This window comes from Diabrotica undecimpunctata, chromosome 3, assembly GCF_040954645.1.
Source record: "Diabrotica undecimpunctata isolate CICGRU chromosome 3, icDiaUnde3, whole genome shotgun sequence".
In the NCBI taxonomy this organism is placed as follows: Eukaryota; Metazoa; Arthropoda; class Insecta; order Coleoptera; family Chrysomelidae; genus Diabrotica; species Diabrotica undecimpunctata.
Genome location: NC_092805.1, coordinates 116,669,518 through 116,693,253, shown reverse-complemented (window position 1 = coordinate 116,693,253; position 23,736 = coordinate 116,669,518). Strand labels below are relative to the sequence as shown.

Sequence of the window (23,736 nt, the reverse complement as noted above, 5' to 3'; positions counted from 1 at the left end):
TTGTCATTATACTACATGAGTCTGGCTAGAGTTTCGTCGAACGGAAACTTATTTGTATATTTTCGAGATTACTTATTATTAATGTTTTTAAGATATGCCTAGTAATAGTCGGTATGAGGTTCAAGCTGTTTATTGTTGAGTCCACCAATCTCCTCAATGGTGAAAAAGAATAAACACTTCAATAAAAAAAAGCGTGTACTTAGCACGTAAGTTATAATACTTCTATTATGTGATTTCAACGAAATATATATATATATATATATACACTCGCGATCATAAAATCCGGGTCACCTTTAAAATCGCTGTTATTTCATTTTTAACGAGCTTTATCGTAAATAATAATAACACAAATACAAACTAATGCATGTTTCTGAGAATTGTTGTCAGCTTAGCGGTTTCCTTTGTAACAAAGAATTCCAATAATGCCAATTGCACGGAAAACTGTACACTTCCCAAAATGAACGGTACCTGTAACTGCCGCTTGTTTTAAATGTCTCATTTGTGCTTCGACTTTCTGTTCAAACGCAACAAACAAACGTTTATTATTGCCGCCATTAGTGTTTATTAGTGCCATTATTAGTGTTTAAACGGCACGCATTATTGCGTTTGTGGAAGACGGTCACACTCAACGGCAAGTCGCAAGAACTGTTGGCGTAAGCCGTTCTACGGTTCAACGGGTGCTTCAACGCTTTCAGGAGAGAAGTTTGCTAACCAGACGATCTGGCTCTGGACGAAGAAGAACGACCACGGCACGAGATGACCGTTTTCTTGTACGAAACCGGACCTCAACTGGGTCTATGCATCGTAATTGCCTACAGGAAGTACGAAATTGCAATGTTAGCATTGCAACAGTCAGGAGAAGACTTCGTTCTTTTGGACTATGTTCTCGGGTAATGGCTACAGAACCGCCACTTGGCCGGGCGCATCGAGTTGCACGACTAGCTTTTGCTCGATAATACGCGCATTGGGGAATTAATGATTGGAGCAAAGTGTTATTCCCAGATGAATCCCGTTTCTGCCTAACTGGATCCAATGGACGTGTAAGAGTTTGGAGGAAAACCTGTGAACGATTTTCATAAGCTTGCATTGCTCCAAGAATGCCATTTGGTGGAGGCTCGGTCATGGCTTGGGGAGGTGTATCTTCCGACTTCCGCACAGAATTACCCTTCATCGAAAATGGGTCCTTAACTGCACGAAGGTACATTACGGAGATTCTGGAAGAACATGTTATGCCCACCATGGCAGGAATTGGAGAAGACGCCGTTTTTATGCAGGACAACGCGCGACCGCACGTTGCCAGGATCAGTATGCAATACTTGGACGAGGTTAGAATTACGAGGTTACCCTGACCAGCTAGGTCCCCGGACCTGAATCCCATCAAACATCTCTGGGACGATTTGAAAAAACGTATTTAAACAAACCCATACACCACATCCTAACAACGCACAGGAGCTTAAGGATCTGTTAGTGAGAGAGTGGAATAACATACCTCAACATGTAATCCGGAGAAAAATTGAGAATATGCCCTGTTGTCTGCAAGAGGTTATTAGAGCAAGGGGAGTCAATACACGATATTAGTCATTGAAATTCCACTGATGTTTTAACACGTTCTGTATTTTTCATTTTTTCTTTCGTATGTCTGTTTCAACAATTTCGTTTGTTTTCTGCCTTTTCAATAAAAACAATAAAAAACCTTTTTTTTTCTTTCAAAACAAACACTGATGACAAATAAAAAATACATTAGCTTAAAAAAAAAGTTATTACTGCACCAGATGCAAAAATATTCAAGAAACTTGAAATTTTTAAGGTGACCCGGATTTTATGATCGCGAGTGTATGTATATATATATATATATATATATATATATATATATATATATATATATATAAAACAGCTTACTTGTATTTTTTTTAATATTAAACTAAGGCAACAACACGAGGTGTTCCACAGCTACGTGGTTTCGTAGCGGTCACCCATCCAAATCTTAACCGCGTTCGACACAGCTGCTGTGTGACAATAAAATAAAATTGATACAAAATTAATTATTTTGGCATATTGTACAAATAATATTAAGATTACTTTTTAGTCTTTTTTCATCATATTTTAATTATTCCTATTCCCGACGAATACTAATCCAAATACACAAAAATTTTAAATTAATATTTTTGCTATATTTAACTTTATAAAACACATCCACCGGAATAATAGCCATTTCGTAATTATTACATTGACGGTAGTAGGTATCAATGATAATTATCTACACATCGACGTACATTTCATTTAATATTTTGATTTAACTTCTTTGAAAATGAATCATGACGCACGGGGAAAGATAGAGTGGACGTAATGTACTTGAACAACTCGAATTACCATCCTAACAAAAATTAAAAGTTATAAAAACCTTAATGTATGATGCTGACCGAATATGTAAATCATAATATTAGGGGAAAGAATTAAACAGACATGGTCTGAGGCATATGTCCAACAAAAGTCAACTGCAATTACAGCTAACAACAAGAATTGCAAGATAAAGCTTTCTTACCGTATATTAAAAACGTATCGAATCGAATTCAAAAAATCTTAGCAAAAAATGACATTCAGTCCATCTTCAAACCGAGGCAGAGGAAACATAAATTGATCAACACAAGGTATTTGTGGTTTAGTGTATATTGGGGAGGGGGGTGGCCGTGGCTCAGCGGCCAAGATACAGGGCTTCTAATAAGCCAGACCAGAGCACGCGAGTTCGAATCCCGGCATGAACAACAGCATGTTTATTTTTAAAAATGATAACGAGAAGTCCCCGTGGCTCGAAAGGGACAAAAGCTGTCGGTCCCCCTGGGCTAGTATACATCGACGCTAGTTACCTGAAATAGGGTTAAAGATGCAATTGGTGACGGAACCTTTTCGAAGGAATCTCGCCAGCAAAATCTCATATTATTATTATTATAGTGTACAACGAAATAACAAAATGTGATATAAATTCTCGTTTGGCTGAACACCGGAGGAACTGTTGCCTTAGTCACTGCAACGGACTCAGCCGTTGCAGATCAATTAGGTAAACCGGTAAATTCTATTCTAAGACACACAGGTGTCTAATAGGATATTGGACTATGAGCCATCGATGTTCAGAGAGGGTATCGAAATCCAAAAACACCACATCCACTTTAATACGAAAGCCAAAACCACTCAGTAGATAAATAGTTCCCCTTCAATACCTTAAAGGGTATAAACAGTTGCCCCTTAATTAAAAAAAAAACTGACAAATTGACAATGGCAAATTTTTTAAAGTATAGAGTAATTTTATATTTGTCCCAACATTTAATTAGAAATTAATAATTTTTTTTTTGGATAAACGTCACTATTGAGTTTCTAAAAATGTGAAAAATTTGCGGTAAGAAAGGAAATATGTATATGATTGAGATGTATTTAAATTACCTGCTAGACTCGTAATGATAAACAGTTTCCTTCCAATTTTATCGGACCAAGGCCCAACCAGCATACACAACAATAAATTAAAGGACTGCTCGGTCGCTGTTCTCACCATCATTATGGTATTAGCATAAGGCTGAACCTCCTCTTCCAAGTTTTCCGTAATAGTTTCATTGTTGCTGTTTCCCAGATAGCCGCACTCTGTTTTATCGTGACCCAGAAGGACGTAACACGTACGGAATATAATAAGATTCAGTAAAACCGCTTCTGCAAAATCAAATTTAATTACGTTTTGAATAAATTAAGGAAAGTTTAATATAAGAGCAAGTATTTAAAGTATTTTGTACTAAGCATATAAGTTATTTACTTAAAAGTCAATTATAAGTTTGCACCACATTCGTAATATTCAGTAAAGGACTTTTACCAAACGTTATATACATATAACATTACTGTGTGATTATAGAACAGCCATCTACAGTGCCCAATATGATAATTCGGTGGTGTGTTTAAAATGTATGTCTTAAACTTATACTGATTATGTTTTTCATTTACTAAATACTGCGTATTGTCCTGAAACTATCTTTTCGTTCTATTTTTACTATTGTAAAATTCTTTAATTGAAATCTATTCTCTAGTTTTAATTAAACTTTGTTTTCTCCCCTCCAAAAAATTTCGCTTCTCAAAAAACCAGATTCATTCTGGGTGATTTTAATAGTCATAATGTCCATTGGGGCTACGCTTCAACTGATAAGAATGGAGATCTTGTGAAATCGTGGGCTGAACAAAACAACCTGGCACTTCTACATGACCCAAAACTGCCCTATTCGTTCCAGAGCAAAATATGGAAGAAAGGTTACAACCCTGATCTCACCTTCATCAGCATGTCTTTAGAGGACCGTTGCGTTAGGAAGGTATATAAGCCTATACCGAAGACGCAACATAGGCCCGTGGGAATAACCGTTTACAGCGCTATAAAAGCTCCCAAAATTCCTTTCAAACGAAGGTTTAATTTTAAAAAAGCGAACTGGGCAAAATTTGCTGATGAATTGGAAACACAAGTGAAAAATATAGTCCCGATCCCCAAAAACTATGACGCGTTTATCAAACTTGTAAAACGAATCTCATGTAAACACATACCCAGAGGATGTCAACAACATTACATATCTGGTCTGAACGATGAAGCAAAAGACATTATGACAAAGTACACCGAAGAATATAGTAAAGACCCATTTAGCGAAGTTACGGCAGAGATAGGGGAGAGACTACAGCAAACACTAAGTGCCTCCGGACAACAACGGTGGAGCGAGACTTTAAGTAAAATGGATATGACGCACAGTAGTAAGCAGGCTTGGAATATGATCAAAAAACTTAATGGTGATCCCACAGAGATGAAAGAGCTATGTACAATAACACCAAATCAGATAGCCCACCAACTGCTTCTGAATGGCAAAACAAACAATCGTTGCAAAACGCCAAAGATTATAAGAACTCAAGACCAGGAAACAACTCTCTTGCGAAACCCATTTACCATCGAAGAGCTCAAAAATGGTATTGACTGTATGAAAAGTGGAAAATCACCTGGAGTGGACGAAATCCTAACAGAGCAGATAAAACACCTCGGGCAAAAAGCGAGACAATGGGTGCTCGATCTATTTAACATCTGTCGCTCTACCTACCAGATTCCAAAACTGTGGCGTAAATCAAAAGTAGTAGCCCTTCTGAAACCTGGGAAAGACCCTGAACTACCGAGTAGCTACCGTCCGATATCCCTGCTATGCCATTTGTATAAATTGTATGAACGTCTCATTTTAAACAGCATCCAGGAAAAATTAGATGCAAAATTAATCCCACAACAAGCAGGCTTCAGACCAGGTAAATCATGCACAGGCCAAGTGCTGAACCTAACAGAATACATAGAGGAGGGATTTGAGCAGAAAGACATAGTGGGAGTAGCCTTGATAGACCTCACAGCGGCCTATGATACGATAAACCACAGAACCCTGCCAACTAAGATCTATAACACTGTGCTTGACTACGACCTGGTAAATATCATTAGATCACTGTTGTGTAATAGACGTTTCTACGTTTTGCTAAATGGAAAGAAGAGCAGATGGAGAACCCAAAAAAATGGCCTACCTCAAGGAAGCGTTCTGGCGCCGTCCTTATTTAACATCTACACCAACGACCAACCAATGCACCCTCAGACTGAGAGTTTTGTCTACGCTGATGACCTTGGTATAGCCGTAAAGGGGAAAACATTCACACAAGTAGAGTCGACAATGGAAGAGGCTTTAAACATGATGTCAACTTACTACAAACAAAACTCATTAAAGCCAAACCCTACTAAAACCCAAGTATGTGCATTCCATCTCAACAACCAACTGGCGCATGTAAAGCTAAATGTTTCTTGGGAGGGACAACGCTTGAAACATATTGATAAGCCCAAATATCTTGGAGTAGTACTAGACCGGTCACTAACGTATAAATTCCACTGTCAGAACACAAGACAAAAGGTTTCTACGAGAAACAACCTTCTCCGGAAACTTGTAGGGAGCAAGTGGGGAGCAAACCCCCAGGTCTTGAAGACAACAGCTGAGGCCTTATGTTTCTCAACAGGGGAATATGCTTGTCCCGTCTGGGGTAGATCTAGACACGCCCAACAAGTCACCACGGCGTTAAATGAAACATGCAGAATAATTACCGGTTGTATGAAGCCTACCCCCCTACCCCTACTGTACCGGGTAGCTGGATTCTCATCACCAGATGACCGTAGATGCGCCTCACAATATGTGGAGAAGTTCAGGCAAACTTTCGATGAAAGGCACCAATTATACGGGTTTGACGAACCACCAGGAATCAGCCGACTTAAATCAAGGAAAAGGTTTATGAGAAATGTCAGCGTCGAACCACCCGAACTGTTCCCCCTACATCCAGAACGACCTAATGGAATGAACCTGGACTGGAGAACCTGGCGGACACTGAATCGCATACGCACAGGTGTTGCCCCTGTAAAACAGAACCTCATTAAATGGGGCATCAAGACAGACAGCGACGCACTTTGTGAATTTGGGGAAATACAGAACATGGAGCACCTGAGAGTATGCAGACTTTGCCCATCACAGTGCACCCTCGATGATTTATGGCTCGCAAATACAAAGGGTGTAGACGTAGCCCGATATTGGGCAGAAAAACTGTAGTCGGATCCAGACACGAAAAAGTAAGTTTAATTAAAAGCTTTCTATTTGTAATCTAGACACGACAACAATTTTAAAAATAAACAGTTAAAACAATGTTTTAAAATTCAGTTTTATCTTGTTAATAAACTATAATGTTAATAAACTATATATAAATATTTTTTAACTATAAATTATAATTATTATTAAAAATAAGCACATGTGCTTGGTTGTATAGCTAATTTCAGTCAAATTCAAAATTTTACCAATGTATCAAAAACTTGATTAATAAATTTATCGGATACCTCGGATACCATAAAATAGTATATATTTTCGTCATCGACTACCAGAAGACTTTTGATAGAGTCCAGTAAGAAAACTTGTTAAATTACCCACAGAAAATGAAGCTAGACGGAGAAGACCTCTGCTAATTCAAAACCTTTATTGGAACCAGGAAGCAACCTCAAAATATTCCAACTATACTACTAGAAGATTCCATATAGAAAGAGGTGACCGACAAGGCTGTCTCATGTCTTCATTGCTCTTTAACTTGTACTCTGAATGGATATTCAAACAGGCACTAGACGACGTCGAAATTGGTATAAAAGTAAATGGTAAATATATTAACAATAGCAGGTAAGGTCCATTTGCTCAACTCGGGCATATTTTGATAGATTCATAGCTGGAAACCTACAACACAAAAGTTCCTAGCTCACAGTATTAACAGCTTAAATAAACTTTTGTTACAGACTTCTTTCGTTGAAAAAAGAAGAATTATTATAAATAGTGGAAGTGTATACTAAACCCATAAAATTTTGGGTAGTATATATTTAAAAGATATATTTTAGTTGTTATAATTTAACATATCTATTTATTATATGGTGTAAATAAATAAATATTGATTGTCGGTAATTCGTAAAGTTCTATTTTATAGACTATTTAGTTTGTTTACTAATAATTTTGGCTATAAGTACGTGTGCTTGGTTGTATAGTAATTTCCAGCCACTTCTAGTCTGTCAAAAAGTAACTAACTTCGCAAAAAAATTATTACTAAATTCACTAGACAGTTCGGATTGGGAATAGCGAATCGACTATATGCAAACGATACCGTTCTGATAGCAGAAAAAATAGAACACTTACAAAATATTATATTCGACAGAGTTAATAATAATGCAAGTGAAGCAATGGGACTGAGATTGGGAATATTATGTGTAGTTTATGTGAAATAATTAGATGCTGTAAACTTCAATTTTAATACATTTGTATAAAAATATTCAAATCGGTATGATGTAAGATCTGCGTATAACGGGTTGCCTACCTTGATATGTATTTTATTAATATGTAAATGTAATTTACATAAAAATTGTGTAAAATTACAGGCCGTTTTCGCTCCTCGTAGTTAGGTTATGTTATGTTATGATATTTGTGAAACCACGTTGTTTTTGTATTTCTGTTTTGTTTTGATTTTTAGTTCAGTTAGTTGTTTAGTGTTTAATTTTTTAGTGATTTTTTAGTTTAATTAGTTGTTTAGTGTTAAATTTGTTAGCGCGTTTTTTTATAATAATTAGAATAAAATAAATATGACTTCAGTTAAGAAGAAAACTACAAGAAAACAATTGCTGCTCAAATTGGTGTTACTGGGGGAGGGCCGAACACCCAACAGCTCTTAACCTAAATTGGGGAGCAACTTTTGCAACTGATTTCTATAATTCATTTTGGGGATCCACAGATTAGGGATACTTTTAATTTTGAAGGCATAAATTTCACTGATGGTTAAAGTATTATGTTTATTATAGTGTTAATGTTTTTTTTGAAATCAACTAAAAACGAATAAATGTCCGGGAGAGGATAAAATTACAGTCGAAATGTTGAAAATCGGTGGAAGAAAAATAGAACAGGTATTAAATATTTTATTTAATAAAGTAATTGATGAAGGAAAGATTCCTCAAGAATGGTACAACTCCGAAGTCATTTTACTATTCAAGAAAGAAGACACAGCAAACATCGAGAATTACCGACCGATATCCTTGCTCTCACATCTGTATAAATTACTAACTAAAATCATAACCAACCGCCTAACACATAAGCTCGATTTCTATCAACCTATCGAGCAGGCTGAATTCAGAAAACATTTTAGTACCATAGACCACTTGCACACCGTAAGAACACTGATAGAAAAATGCACCGAGTATAATGTTCCAATTCATATGGCGATCGTCGATTTCCATAAAGCATTCGATTCCATCGAATTATGGGCAGTGCTTGAATCTCTAGAAAATGCACGTATAGATTCAAGATACACTAACATAATTAAAAACATATATGAAAATGCCACCATGCAGATAAAGCTAGACGAAAGCACAAAAACTAATCCCATAAGACTAAAACGGGGAGTAAGACAAGGAGACACCATCTCTCCCAAACTATTTACCCTAGCTCTAGAAGACATTTTTAAGAAACTAGAATGGAACAATAAGGGTATCAACGTCGACGGATCATACTTAAACCACTTGCGATTCGCAGATGACATAGTTTTAATAGCCGATAATATCCAAGAACTAAATGATATGTTACAACAATTAAATGCAGTTTCAGGAGCGGTAGGCTTAAAAATGAACTACAGCAAAACAAAAATACTGAGCCGAGACCAGACAAATATAACAATACAAAATCATACCATAGAAAATGTTGAACATTATGTATATCTAGGTTATGTTATCAAACTAGGAAAACCAAATCAAGATGCTGAAATTAAAAGAAGAACACAACTGGCATGTGGCGCTTTCGGCAAATTAGCATATATCTTGAAAAACACCTCCATTCCTGTAAACTTAAAGAAAAAGGTGTATAACACATGCATACTACCAGTTTGTACTGGTACAGAACGAAGATTAGGGATATTGTGGAAGAAATTGCAAAAATGAAATGGCGCTGTGCAGGTCACGTAGCCCGATATAATGACAACAGGTGGACACGGAGAATTCTAGAATGGAGACCAAGGGCGACAACAAGAAGCATGGGAAGACCTCAAAAAAGATGGGTAGATGACATAAGAACAGTGGCAGGCAAACAGTGGATTAGATTGGCGCATGATAGAGAAAGATGGAAGCCATTGGGAGAGACCTACATTCAGGAGTGGATGAAAAATGGTTGACAAAGAAGAAGAATGTTTTTTGACACTCTAAAATACTTTATGAAGAGCTGTTTATCTATTTCAAATCGGTTACTGGTGGCCCGTAACTGACGTCGCTCTACATTTACATAATTTCTTTTTGTCACATCATTCAATTCATTGAGTAATAAAAAATTTACAAAATCCATACAACAAACACGAAGCGAAAAGTTAGGTTAATTTGAATTAGCTGACAGATCTTCAGGATATGACAGAACCGTAAATAACATTTTATGTAATTTTCTACTGTAGTTTGGTCATTTTAATCATAGCAACGCAGGGCATGATACATCATACCGTTTTTACACATGTTTTCAGAACTGTAACCTGATTTACGTTTTCTAAATTTTACACTTGTATGTAATTATTTACCTAAGCGATACATCATAGCCCCCAATAAATCTTAATTAAATCTAAATAAACTAAAGTAATAGTAATTAGCAAAACCGATGAGAATTGTCGTATTGACCTAAAGAACACCCAGTAAGAACAAGTGGGATTTATATATAGAAATAAAAACTGGGATACAGGCCAGCAACATTGACAATTAATGGAGGCAAATTATTTATAACCGAAAACCAATCATGACATCCGAATTAGAGTTATTAAATGCTACGTTTCGTCGGTCCGTCTGTAGGGAGTTAGACATTCAAATGTCCTAGACATTAAAATTAAATACCATATGGTAGCTATAAGCCTTTGAAATGTGTTTTTACCGCAGAATGATTAGAATATCATGGATAGAACAAAGAACGAATCGAGTATTATTATTAATCGAATAAACAAACAGTTAGAACGATTAAGAACGAAGTGTAACTATAGTAACGAAGTGAACTAGAAGAAAAATTTTACTTGACAGTTGGAATTGGGTTCAGTTGACACAGTGTACCTATGTTTAAACAAAAACGATTGCTCAATGTTGTAAAAACTATGGGGTCATAAAACTACTTAGTCATACCATAAAAGCACAAAAGCGAGTAATAATTAGATGATTACTATAAGAATCCAAAATATCCGGAAATGGATTTATGCAACTAGTAGACTATATGTGATACGGATATCTGAGTAAGAGAAGATTGGGAGAGATATTTATAAGAGTAAGTATTTATGAAAAGTAGCTAGTGTTATGTCAGGCATGAAAAAGAGTAATAAAGTCTATGGCGGTATAAGATGATAAAATCTACACTTGGCTGGATTTTTATTTAGGGTCGGGCAATTAAAAGTATATATTTAGAAACCCCTTTAGCCAAATTTTTAGCTCCCTAGGTGGCCCTTGGGATCTCCGATTGCAAAAAATGTGTTTTTTTTTTTAATTCCTGAGCGGTTATTTGCTTTAAAAATACTGATAAAATTCACGATTATACATTTTAATGCTCAAAAACACTCTGATTTTTTTCTTCAAAATCAAAATTGAGCTCAGGAAATATATTTGAATTTTTCGAAGAATTTTTAGGTTATGTAGGTAATTTTTGGCATACTTCTCAATTATTTATTATCTTAGCAATGCAAGGTAGAAGTCAAAAATTATGAGATCAGCAAAAATACGTTCAGACTTATTTATCACATCAGATACTGACCCTGTAATAAACGAAGAGAGTAACGAAAACTAAAACTATTATTTTAATGTGATTTTGAATATTTTTTACTGTTTTGTAATTTTATAATATTTCATTATTATTAATAGAAATTAAAAAAAGGTTACATATAAAATTAAATATAATTATTTTATTAATTTAATCCATAAATAATATTATTTAAATGATAATCATGACTCGAATAAAGAGGGGGGAACAACAATTTGTCAATTATTGAACAATTATTTGTCACATTTACATGAGGTTATGTGCCCAAAATACGTAAAAAAAATCCCTGAAAATGCAGTTTTTTCGAATTCAGAGTACCCATGTTTCAGTGTGGAAATAGCTAATAATATCACCCTGCTATTAGAAAGAGCGGAAAAAATATGTGCTAAAAACATGGAAAAATTTATCAAAAATAGGGTGTTCGTATTTTGAGCATGTTCTGGTCTGGTATAAAAATGGCAAACCCGATCGCTCTAATAGAAATAAAAAATATATACAAAATCGTTATTTATTGACATACACTTGCGATTATGTGCTAAAACGATGGAAAAAACACCAAAACAGGGGTTTTTAGAATTTTGAGGATTTTCCGAAGGAAAAATAAAAAATTAACCCCATCATTCAAAAGAACGGAAAAAATATACGAAAAATAATTATTTAGAAGTTTGCCAAAAATTAGCTACATAACCTAAAAATTCTTTAAAAAATTCAAATATTTTTCCTGGGCTCAATGTTGATCCAAAAAAATCTGACAAAAATCAGAGAGTGTTTTTTTTTCGAAAAAACACATTTTTTGCAATGAGGGACCCTAGGAGCCACCTAGGTCGCTTAAAATATGGCTAAAAGGTTTCTAAATATGTACTTTCAAGTGCACAACCCCAAATAAAAATCCAGCTGAGTGCAGAGTTTAGCATCTATTCTCGCTATAGCTAAAGTAGTATTGCGTTCGCTTTTAGTACTTATTCTTTATTTATTGTCATTAGTATTGGATCAGACAACAGCGTTATAGCGGAATAGATGAAATAGAGGAGGGAAGTGGTATGTTGTATGTGATAGAAAGATTCTAATGCTTATATTATGGATAATTGCTGACTATAGTATTTTTCATATAAAAATTTATATACAGTGGCGCCACTTATATTTAAAATTTCCTAACACAGCTAATAATACGAAACCCATACGATTCAACGCGCCTAATTCTCTAGTGCTGCGCGCGCAGCGGACCGATCATGTTTGAGTGGAAGAGAGACGCAAGGCATTCGCCGGTCCGGCGGGTCTCTCTCTCGTTCGGTGACTCATCGTAACAGACGTGAGCGGGCGTTACACTTTTTCATGAGTGACTCCGAGCCACAACCTAATTTAAGACGTTGTCACGTCAAAACTAATTATTGTTGTGTATTTTGATTGTTCTATGCCAAAACAACTAAATAGTCTGTAGAAAACTAATAAGCTTTCATATAACATAGAATATTTTGATCAAGAAATAATGGCGGGAAGTTTTTATTATTAATGTTTTAAAAGTGGTAAGTTTCACATTTAGAATATATAATTTTGTATTAAAATGTTTTCTTATGTATTTTAGTGTGTTACAGTAATCTTAAAACTAAGTGTATTTACTGTTAATATAATAGTTTAACAAATAGTTTACATTTTAAAAATTCTTCACTTACTAACTATTCTGATGTTTTGGCAACGCTGTGGGGTTCTGACGTCATAAATCTTGAATGGCGTGCACGCATTTTTATATGAAAAATACTATAAATAACAAAGCATAGTATAAGACGGTTAGGGGAAATTCAATGTGAAATAAAATTCACAAAATATGAATCGATGAGTTACAAGTTTCTAGAATAAATAAAAGTAAGACTGTAGAAGGCCTGGTGAAAGATTATTAATGGAGAAATGTCGTTGAAAGGAATTATTATTAAAATAAATATACATAGACGGTTACGGTTCGATTTAATTCAAGCATGTCACCATTCTCCTACACGGTATTTCAAAGTCTACCTATCATCAGGCAGACCGCACTGGATAGAAAAACGTACCGTCTATTTGGCAAATATAGTAAAATAATATACCAAAATATGCAATTAACGACCTCTCACTAGTAAATATGAACTGAGTGTCGAAAGAGATTATATTAAGCTATAAAACGAAGTTAATCAAGCTGTTGAGCGACACCGAAGTTAGAAATTTAGAAATATTTTTTATATTCTAATAATAGTACAAGATCCCACTGCAGGATCACTACGTTCATAACGTAGTCAATCAAACTCACATTTTTACATATATTTAAAGTTATGGGAATTCATTGATAATAGGCTGCCATTCAAAAAGTGGCCGCAAATATTTTTAATTAAATTATATATTATAAAAATAGTAATTTATTTTTAAACAAAAATTTTATTTCGTTTATTTATTTTTTAAATAAAGTAGGCTGATCATGACATATATGCATGATTTTTATATCAAATTGAAACTAATTTTTTTTATTAATATGATGATAAAAGGCTGTCTGAGAAAAAAAATCAGCTCTAGCTGTCTTTTACTTTATCTTGGATACCTCGCGTTTTTAACAGCTGGTAATCTTAATTTTTTAAGAAAAAAATTAGCTTTAATTTGAAATAAAAAACATGCATATACGTCATGAGCAACGTATTTTATTTAAAAAATAAACAAAATAAAATTTTTGTTCAAGAATTAATAACTATTAATTGGGCCACTTTTTGACTGGAAACCTGTTATTGATGTATTCTCCTAGTTTTAAACGTATGTAAAAATGTAAGTTTGATTGACTACGTTATGAACGTAGTGATCCTGCAGTGGGATCTTAGACTACAACATCTACAATTTACCCATATAAATCACGAGTAAGACGTTCTTGCTCAATGAAAAGTTAAAAAATGATGGTGATTTATATGGGTAAATTGTAATGAGAATAATGATCAATTTTTTAGAAAGTTGTAGCATAAATAATGAAGGATAAAACTTACCTACTAACTGAAAGCTTATGAATGACAGAACCAGCGGAATTTCCACAGTTAACTTAATTTTCCAGACCATGGTTAAACTCTGAAAGATAAAAATCTTATAAAAAACATTATTTATGTTTATCAACTAAAAATAAATAAAAAAGAATAAGGCATGCACCATGTAGTTTTATGTGAACACACTAATAACACCTTTCTAGAAAAACAATATTTTTGTGAGTAGTAAAAGGCAGCGTACTTGTACTGTAGTGTTGTATAACCGTGATCTTCCTATTACTCCGATGGATACGTAGCCACGTTTTGCAGATGATGCAGATGTTTATTCTTCACACGAAGATAAAATTAGGCATCAAGACAACTATAAATTTATCATAACAAAGGACTTGTTCACCAGTACAATTAAACAACAATTTATCCCAAGCTGAGGATGTAAAATACTTAGTTGGCTAAAGTCTAAGTTGGCGGTAACATATCTTTACAAAACGCAAAGAGTTGGGACCAAAGTTATTTCACTTATACCGGATTATCGACAAAAATCTAAAATTTTCTTTAGAAAATAAACTGTTGGTCTACAATTTGTAATGGACCTATGGTATCCAACTCTGAAGAGCCGCTTCTTATAGCCAATATGATAATATAATAAAGAGGTTCCAAAACAAGACAAGTATACTAATTTTTGATGCTTCGGATTGCATATCTAACAAGGTTGTCCAATATGATACATCGATCCCATCAATACTAGGGATATAACATACCACGACAGAGTAATAATTGTGCATTCTAATGAGTTAACTAAACGATTAAATCGCGCATGATAAAAGAAAAGTACAAAAACTCAAACCAGAAAATTTAATTAATAAGTTCTAGTCTGCTAAGTTAAAAATCACTCCAATATACAGGGTGTCCCGGAAAATAGTGCGTTCCTTAAAGGTATGGGCTGAGTTTGCATTTAAAACAAAAAAGTCTTATATCATTTTTTTATAAAGTCAACCGTTTTCAAAAAAAATATATATATATTAAATTTAATCCATTTGATTAGTGTCCAAAGAAAAGCAAATACATCCGGCAACGTTGCGCTCCAAAAGGTATGGGCAGAATGCGATAGTTTAATTTATTTTGATACCGAAAAGGTACATTATTTGTAAACAGTTGTAATTACCCGTAGCTCAAGAATAAATAGTATTGTCATGTTTTCGATTCGCGAGTATCACGATATGTTAATTACGTACGGTGAAGCCCACTGTGACAGTAATAGGGCTGTTAGACTTTATGTTGAACGCTATCCCGAACGACGACATCCTAATGCCCGAAGTTTTGTGAACGTGTCCCAAAGGTTATTAGAGACGGGTTGTGTGATACCTAAAAAAACTAGCGGTAGAACACGAAGTAACCGTAGACTAAATGCAGAAGATGTAATTTTGGATATAGTCAGTAATAATCCAAGAGTAAGTACTCGATCTGTGGCTAGAATGGTTGGCATTTCAAAAAACATTGTTCACAAGACATTTACGGAACAACTGTTACATCCTTACCATTACCAACGAGTGCAAGATTTACACCAAGGCGATTTACCTCGAAGATTAAGATTTTGTAGATGGTTTCAAAACAAAATCGCCAGAGAACCCGAATTTCCGTGCAAATGAAGCTTGTTTTACGAGAAATGGTGTGTTTAATTTTCACAATTGTCACGTATGGAGTGATGAAAACCCGTATGCTATACGGGACAAATTTTCAAAAACAATTTAGTATAAATTTATGGGCTGGGATTATTGGTAATCGTCTGATTGGACCGTACGAACTTCCGGGAAGATTGAATGGAGAATCCTATTTAAATTTTTTGAAGCATGTTCTACCGATACTTCTTGAAGACGTTCCGTTACAAATACGCTCTGAAATGTGGTTTCTTCATGACGGGGCTCCAGCACATTTTACGAGACATATTAAAGATTTCCTCGACATCACTTTTCCTCGTCGTTGGATCGGTAGAAATGGACACGTTCTGTGGCCACCCAGAACACCAGAATGCAATGTTATGGACTTCTATTTTTGGGTACATCTAAAATCATTAGTATACGACAACCAGGATGAAATTAAAACAGAAGCTCAATTGCGACAACGAATTTTTGATGCTGCTGAAATAATCAGATATAATTTACATACTTATAATATTAAGAATAATTGGATTCGTCGAATAAACGCGTGTATCTGTGCAAATGGTGGCCATTTCGAACATTTATTGTAATAATAATTTTCCATGTAAGTAAAAACAGTATTCAAACTTTAATTATTAAATATTTAATAAAAACAAATACATGCTTTTTCTCTATCACTGTTAAGGCCTGTTTTCACGCTACGTCTTATTGTACGTTTTGTTGGATAGGACAAATCCTATACAATAAAACGTGGCATGTAAACAGCAAAACGTACGTCTTGTCGAATCGAAATGAAATCCAAGGTCAGATCGTAGAAATGATGGGAGAAGCATAGTTTTGCAAGAACTGATAGGATAAAACGATACGTGAAAATATATGTTCAGACAAGTCGTCCGATCTTGACTTATTTGACGACTAGTTCCACTGCAGTTCGTTTCATTTTTCCCAAAAAAAGCCTAATAATGTCAGATTTGCGGCAATGCACCCACGATTTTCTCGGGGAATTTATTGAATTGTATAGAAGTTTTTAAGTAGTTATGTTTTAAAACCAAGTAGATTGCATTTCAGGTTTCAGGAATTATTTGGCTTAACGCTGGTTTGGATATTATGATTGTGAACTCCAAGTCCTTGACGCTGCGTCCTTTTGTAAGATATCTGAGAGTTGCTGTGAGTTTTTCATTGGGTGTAATGGCTTTTCTCATGAGGTGTCTTATCTCCAGTGGCGCACCGAGGGGGGGTTTTGGGGGTTAAACCCCCCCCCCCCAGGACCCTATTCCGACACTGTTACTTACACATTTTAAGGACTCAAAATGGAGGTAACATCATAAATAAAATTTTGGTGACTAACCAAAACCCCCCCCAGAGGCAAATTCTAGGTGCGCTACTGCTTATCTCAATATGTATGGTGTTACCAACTCTAGCAATTGACAATAGGCTGAGGTGTCCATTCGCAAATAATTGCGCCAGTCATCTGGTTCGCCAGTCGTAGTATCTTTATAGTTGAAAAAATAAAAGAAAGCAGCCGTGTTTCCTCCATAATAAAAAAACACTAAACAAACTTCACACAACTCAAGACTCTGAATTAGAAATGAGGTAGAAAACGGAAGTAAAAACGTAGTGTGTATACACTGGACAAAACGTACATTTTGTCGTACGTTTTATATGACCCACAAAACGTACAATAAGACGTAGTGTGAAAACGGGCCTTAATCAGTATCAATACATATTATGCCTAACGATCTATGATTCATGATAGCTGATTTACAGTAATTAACGAAGAATAACAAGGAACGCAACGTTGCCGGCTGTATTTCCTTTTCTGCGAACAATTATCAAATGGATTAAAATTAATAATTTTTTTTTTTTGAAAACGGTTAACTTCATAAAAAAATGTTATAAGACTTTTTTGTTTTAAGTGCTGCAATCTGCACATATCGTTAAGGAACGCATTATTTTCCGGGACACCCTGTATATCTATTTCATTTTTCTTCTCATATACTTATATGCATATTAAATTATGCTGTTGTAAATTTAGTAATTGACGTAAAGGTGAAAGATAATAAACCTAAAAAAACGTTTCGGTTTTTACACACATTCGTCATCGTGGTTATTTGGGAACCTTCTGCCTGCTACCAATTAGAGTTTCAGGAGACTGAACTGAGTAACTACAGGCATCATCTTGACATTGCTTACTCTGATAACATTTTTATAAAATGGGCAAGATCAACACAACATTCCCATTCTGCGAAAATGCGGAGAAACATTTAAACGGAATAGATGTTTGCAAGTAACAAACGTGTCTTCAAAACGAGGAATAGGCTTTATTAGAAGCCTGGATCTTTTAGGCTGAATATAGATGTAAGGTATATCTACACAAAAGATCTTCCAGGAAGCAATGAGAAAAGATATACGAGGCCAAATGGCCTATCGGACATCTACAATATCTACAAATCTCTAAATCCATACTGTGTAAAATATATCAGCTTATATATATAACAAAACAATATAAAATATAATATGAATTAATAAAAAATTTGCACGTATGCAAAACTTTGTTATTACTAAATCACTATGACAATGTTAATTACAAACATCTGAAAATGTAATATGAGACGCAATATTATGCGCTGACCTAATCTTTACTTACACGGTTAGCTGATCGATACGCCTGTGAATCCCCGATCTAAAATTAAAATAATAATTGTTAAGCAATAACTTATCTTTCGAACGTAAACTGTAGCGTTAACTGTTTTATAGTAATTTACTACTATATTTTATTTTCCGTGTGTTTGTGTTTTAAAATGCCAAAGTGAAATCCCCCAGTAGATGAATTAATTAAAGACCATAAACAATTAAAGTATGAAGGGGAAATTGTTTTGTACAGCTTGTATGAAGACAGTACTTAAAGTGTTTTTATTTTAAAAAATTTATAAGATACCAAAAAGAATTAATTATTTTCACAATTAAATTTAGTTTGAATTTGAAAAGTATATTAAGCTGATGTCTAAAAATTGGTTAAGTATACGTTCGATTGACATTGTTTAGAAATTGTTTGGTATCAAAATTGAAAATTTTGTGGCACCTACTTCTCCTCATTCATTGTTTAAATTAAAATTACTCTTTTTTCTTATTCAAAAGTGTAAAAATTATTTCAAATTTGGTATTGGGTACTATTACACAGTAATTTGTAGCTGAAATCTAAAAATTGAAAAAATAGACAAGTAATTGTGATAAAAAATACCACGTAAGAACATGTTTGCATCAAGAGTTTCTGATCGAAGATACAAAACTTAATCGAAACAATCATTGGCATCAACTCCTGAGTGTAGCGAACAAAGAAGGTTTATTCCCAATTGATGTGCAACCATGGTACAATACCTTTAAATAAATTACAAAATAATGGGCGAAAATCTTTATAGGTGCGGAAATAATTTTTATGTGTGAATTTTGATTTTATCTTGAAGAAAACTTGAGGATCTAAAGATCTAAATTAAATCGATTGTTTGTTGCAAGATAAGAATTTTATCTTTAAGAAAAAGAGGAATGTCGAGCTTTAGGTTGATCTACACCCCATCAAAGACAAATTACATATTCAAAAAATTTAAAAAAAATTGAGAAGGCATATGTCATCACTAGAAGTATTGTGACAAATTTTGAGTAAAATTCATGTTTTCGTTTTCGGAAAAACTCAAAAAACTACTTTTTTTCCAAGTATAAAACAGAAACACCAAACATGTACAGTTTTGCCACAATAGGAAAAAATAATATGTTCCGGCTTATAATAAAGCTTACCGGTAAGAAACCAGATACAATTTTAATAACATCAAAAATATCAAAAATAAACTGGAAATTAACAAAGATTTTCACCGTAAGTGAAATGTTGTGACCGGAAACTAATCAAGACATGGTTTTAGATATATTTTTGAAGAGTGATCACGAATCCATTGTGAAAATAAGTATATACAGTTGGTAGGAAATCCCGATGCACGTCATTATTTACGTCAGCGATTTAAGTTGACATTGTTGCCAAATTACAAAAAAAAATGCGGAGTTTATTTTAAATTAAATTTTAAATAAATAAACAAGTAAAATAAGATAAAAAACAACACTGTTTTCATTACTTATTTACTTTGAAATGTTTTGTTACAACTACATTTTCAAATGGTAATCAATCTTTTTTCTTTAGCTTTATTTAAGTTTCAGTTTTTTGGTCTATGTATTACAATTGTACATATGATGGTTTTATATAATTTGTGTTTGTTTTATATAATTTAATGCTCAAAGAGCCATACGTTGCTTTACTTATTGTCACTGTCCATATCACAGCTGCTACTGGAATCACTGTCACCGTTTATATTAATTATAATAGGTAGAATTTCCTGTCTATCTAGTATATGCTCTCGGTCACACCACTTTTTAATTACAGTTTCTGTATAACTAATAGAATATCTCGGTTATAATAGTTTTTGGCAATTCCCTGTATTACTTCTTCCCTTATAGTGCTGTGCTTTATAGTGCTTTGGCGAATTATCTTAAGACCAGACGTCTATCTTTTGCGGCATATAAAAGCTCGATAGTGTTATTTATGCTTGTCCAGTTCTTTATATTTCGTAATCACGATTTTTTTTGCGACCTACTCCGCTCTTGCCCTTAATATTTCCTAGCAGAATTAGTTGAGGGATTGCGTATTTTTTTCCTCTCAGGATATGGCCCAGATATCCAAGTTTTCGTCCTAGATTAAGTTGAGTAACTCTCACTCAGTATTTGCCCCTCCTAAGACTTCCTCGTTTTTCACCCTATCTATCCATGATATATGGAACATTCTTCGCAAGGTCCACATTTCAAAGGCCTCCAGCTTGGTAATGGAGGAGATTTTTAACGTCCATGTCTCAATGTTGTATAACAATTTTGGACCATACATAGCATTTCACCATCCTGTATCGGAGATTGAAGGAAGCATTGCGGTTACATAGTAGCGGTTTATATTTAATTAAAGCTTGTCTTGCTTGTCCGGTACGGCATTTTATTTCTTGTTGAGGATCCCATCGGTCATTTACTATCATTCACAAATATTTGAATGTTTTCACTTGTTCGATTGGAGCATTATCTACTTGCAGCTCTGTTTCCATAATTTTCTTTGGGCATCAGGCAGACAAACGTAGTAGAGGGAGACCACCTACACGTGGGGCTGACATCAGATATATCACCAAAAATTGGCAACAAAGAGCACAGAATCGTAAAGAATGGAGGAGCTTATGGGAGGCCTATGTCCAGCAGTGGACGTAATAAATGAAGGTTGGGTGATGATGATTAGGATAAATCGTATTTTTCCGATTATAGTGCCATCTATCAATATGTAATTCGAAAAAATGTTTTAAATAAAAGTTACTTATTTTTGCATAAAAATTCAAATCTGCGATAAAAAATGGGATGAGGTGGGGGGTCATTTTATTGTCACTGGATAATTATTTGAAAAATATTAAAAACGTGTTTCTCACTTTTTAGATCCAATGTAAACTACGCGAAATATTAGATCGTCCCGCTTCTTTTGGCACACTTAGTACCTAGTATAAGAAACAAGCATAGACTAACTGAATATTGTAAACTTAGGGCAAATCACAAAACCGAGTAAAGAAAATCAGAAACACATTTGGTAAACTCTTTTGGCTACTAAAAAAATAACAAAAAAAAATGGGTTATTAAAAACAAAGGTCCTCAATCAGTGTTTTCTACTTTTCCCACAAGCATTCCCCGAACGCTTCATAAAAAATAGAAAATCATATGTACATTGATGAATTCAGTAACATGATTGTTATGTATTAAAACGTCAACAAAAAATTACAAAACATTAAAATCTTTCACAAGTATCATTGATCATCCAATATTTTATCAATAAAATACAGAACATAAACATCAGAGCAACAATTAAAAGTACATACAATAAATGAATTGATTGAACTAAAGGTAGATTATACACCTACCTATTTACCACTTATTTATTTTAGTTATAGTTGTATGCCTCAAATGTGTCCAATATGTATATATTATAGACATTAGACATAAATGAATGTTACCTATTTCTCTAAACTATATTGTGGTTAACTAAATTATATAAGATATCAATACCTATCCTAGTTTGAAAAATTGAAACTTACTTGCACATTTCCTTATTTTCTCCTATTGTTTATTTTCAATTACGATAAATTGTAATTATTGTATTCCTCGAAACACCATCAACACAGACAGACTAAAAATAGAACTGAACTGAAGAAATTATTATTCTACTTTGGTGTGAAGTCCCGAAAGCCACATATTATTACAAATACGTATTATAGGCAACTTTGTCTATCAATTTTACCAAATTCAAAACGTTTGAAGCGAACGTCAGTTGTACCAACCCGAAATCGTTATCAACCTAGCTACACTGTAAATAATTTAAAGATTAATTCTACATATTTTTTCACAATTATATACGTGGTTTAAAAAAGTAAAGCTTACTTGCACATTTCCTTATTTTCCCCTATCAATACTTGTTGTTTAATTTCAACCATAAACAACTTAACACCATAAACACGGGCTAAAAATAGAAGTGAACTGAAGAAATTATTATTCTGATTTGGTGTGAATTCCCGAAAGCCACATATTGCACATAATAGGTATTATAGGCAACTTTATCTATCAGTTTTAGCACCGTTTTAGCCATTTAGCAAATTCACAACGTATGAAGCGAACGTCAGCTGTACCAACGGTGTCAACCTAGCTACACTGTAAATAATTTAAAGAGTAATTTTATATATTTTTTCACAGTGAAAATGTACAAAGTATTTCTGTTATTGATTTATTTGTTTTCATAGATAGTAAAAAAATGTAGTGCACTACCAAATAAGTTGTAATGAAAGTTAAAAAAGTAAACAAATGCTTACCTTTAATAACAGTGTACTTCAAGTTACGATAACAATAATTATAATTGATTAAGTACCTACCAGATGTCTTATTTGATTATCTAGTCTAAAATAGATATATCTAAAATAGGATATTAAACGATATTATTACATATTATAAAAACAATAAAAGTGTAGTACTTTACAGGGTGTCCAATAATTAATTGGACATTAGCGAATGTGTGATAGCTGACATCAGAATAAAGCGTTTGAGCTCAAATTTCTTAGGCAAAATGTTGCTAGTTTTCGTTCTACAGGGTGATTCATTATTATTTTTTTATATTATTTTTAATGATATATTGAAAACTATTCAACCGATTTGAGTGAAATGGGGTATCTTGCTATTATTTAGTATGCTTAATATGAAAATGATATTAGTTTTACGATTGACACTAGGTGGCGCCAACTACTATAACATTGGTTCATTAATGTGGCCATAATTTTTTTGTACGCCCTGTATAAACATTTTAGGAAAAAAACATGAAATAACATTCAATTCTACACAAAAAAGATATTCTTGTTTCAAATCAAAAAAGTACACCGTTTTCGAAATAAACGTATTTTGTTAATGATGCATGTCTCTATTTAATTTTTTGCAAAACAAGTATGCTTTGAACTTAACGGCAACGTCAAACCGTAACTACGAATTTATTTATTATTAGTTGTCAAAGTGCAGTGCGAGTCATTATTTATCAAAGTGCTATTAAGATTTTTATAAACCACATCGTTTTACTCCAATACAGAATCTTTTACCACAGGATTTTCCAGCAAGGCTCCGATTTGGTCAGTTTATGAT

At 33.8% G+C, this 23,736-nt stretch overlaps 1 protein-coding gene across 1 annotated transcript in view; it reads right to left on the bottom strand.

Moving 5' to 3' along the window:
* LOC140436029 (probable peptidoglycan muropeptide transporter SLC46) overlaps positions 1-22,347 on the bottom strand; it is an 85,438-nt gene extending 63,091 nt beyond the window's left edge. Inside the window, exons 1-3 of the mRNA XM_072524741.1 lie at positions 22,155-22,347; positions 14,351-14,429; positions 3,436-3,696 (exon numbers count right to left, since the gene is read on the bottom strand). Of these exons, the coding sequence (XP_072380842.1) occupies positions 3,436-3,696; positions 14,351-14,420 (331 nt within the window). The 5' untranslated portion in view covers positions 14,421-14,429; positions 22,155-22,347. The remainder of the gene's footprint in view (positions 1-3,435; positions 3,697-14,350; positions 14,430-22,154) is intronic.
* Between the last annotated feature and the right edge of the window lie 1,389 nt (positions 22,348-23,736).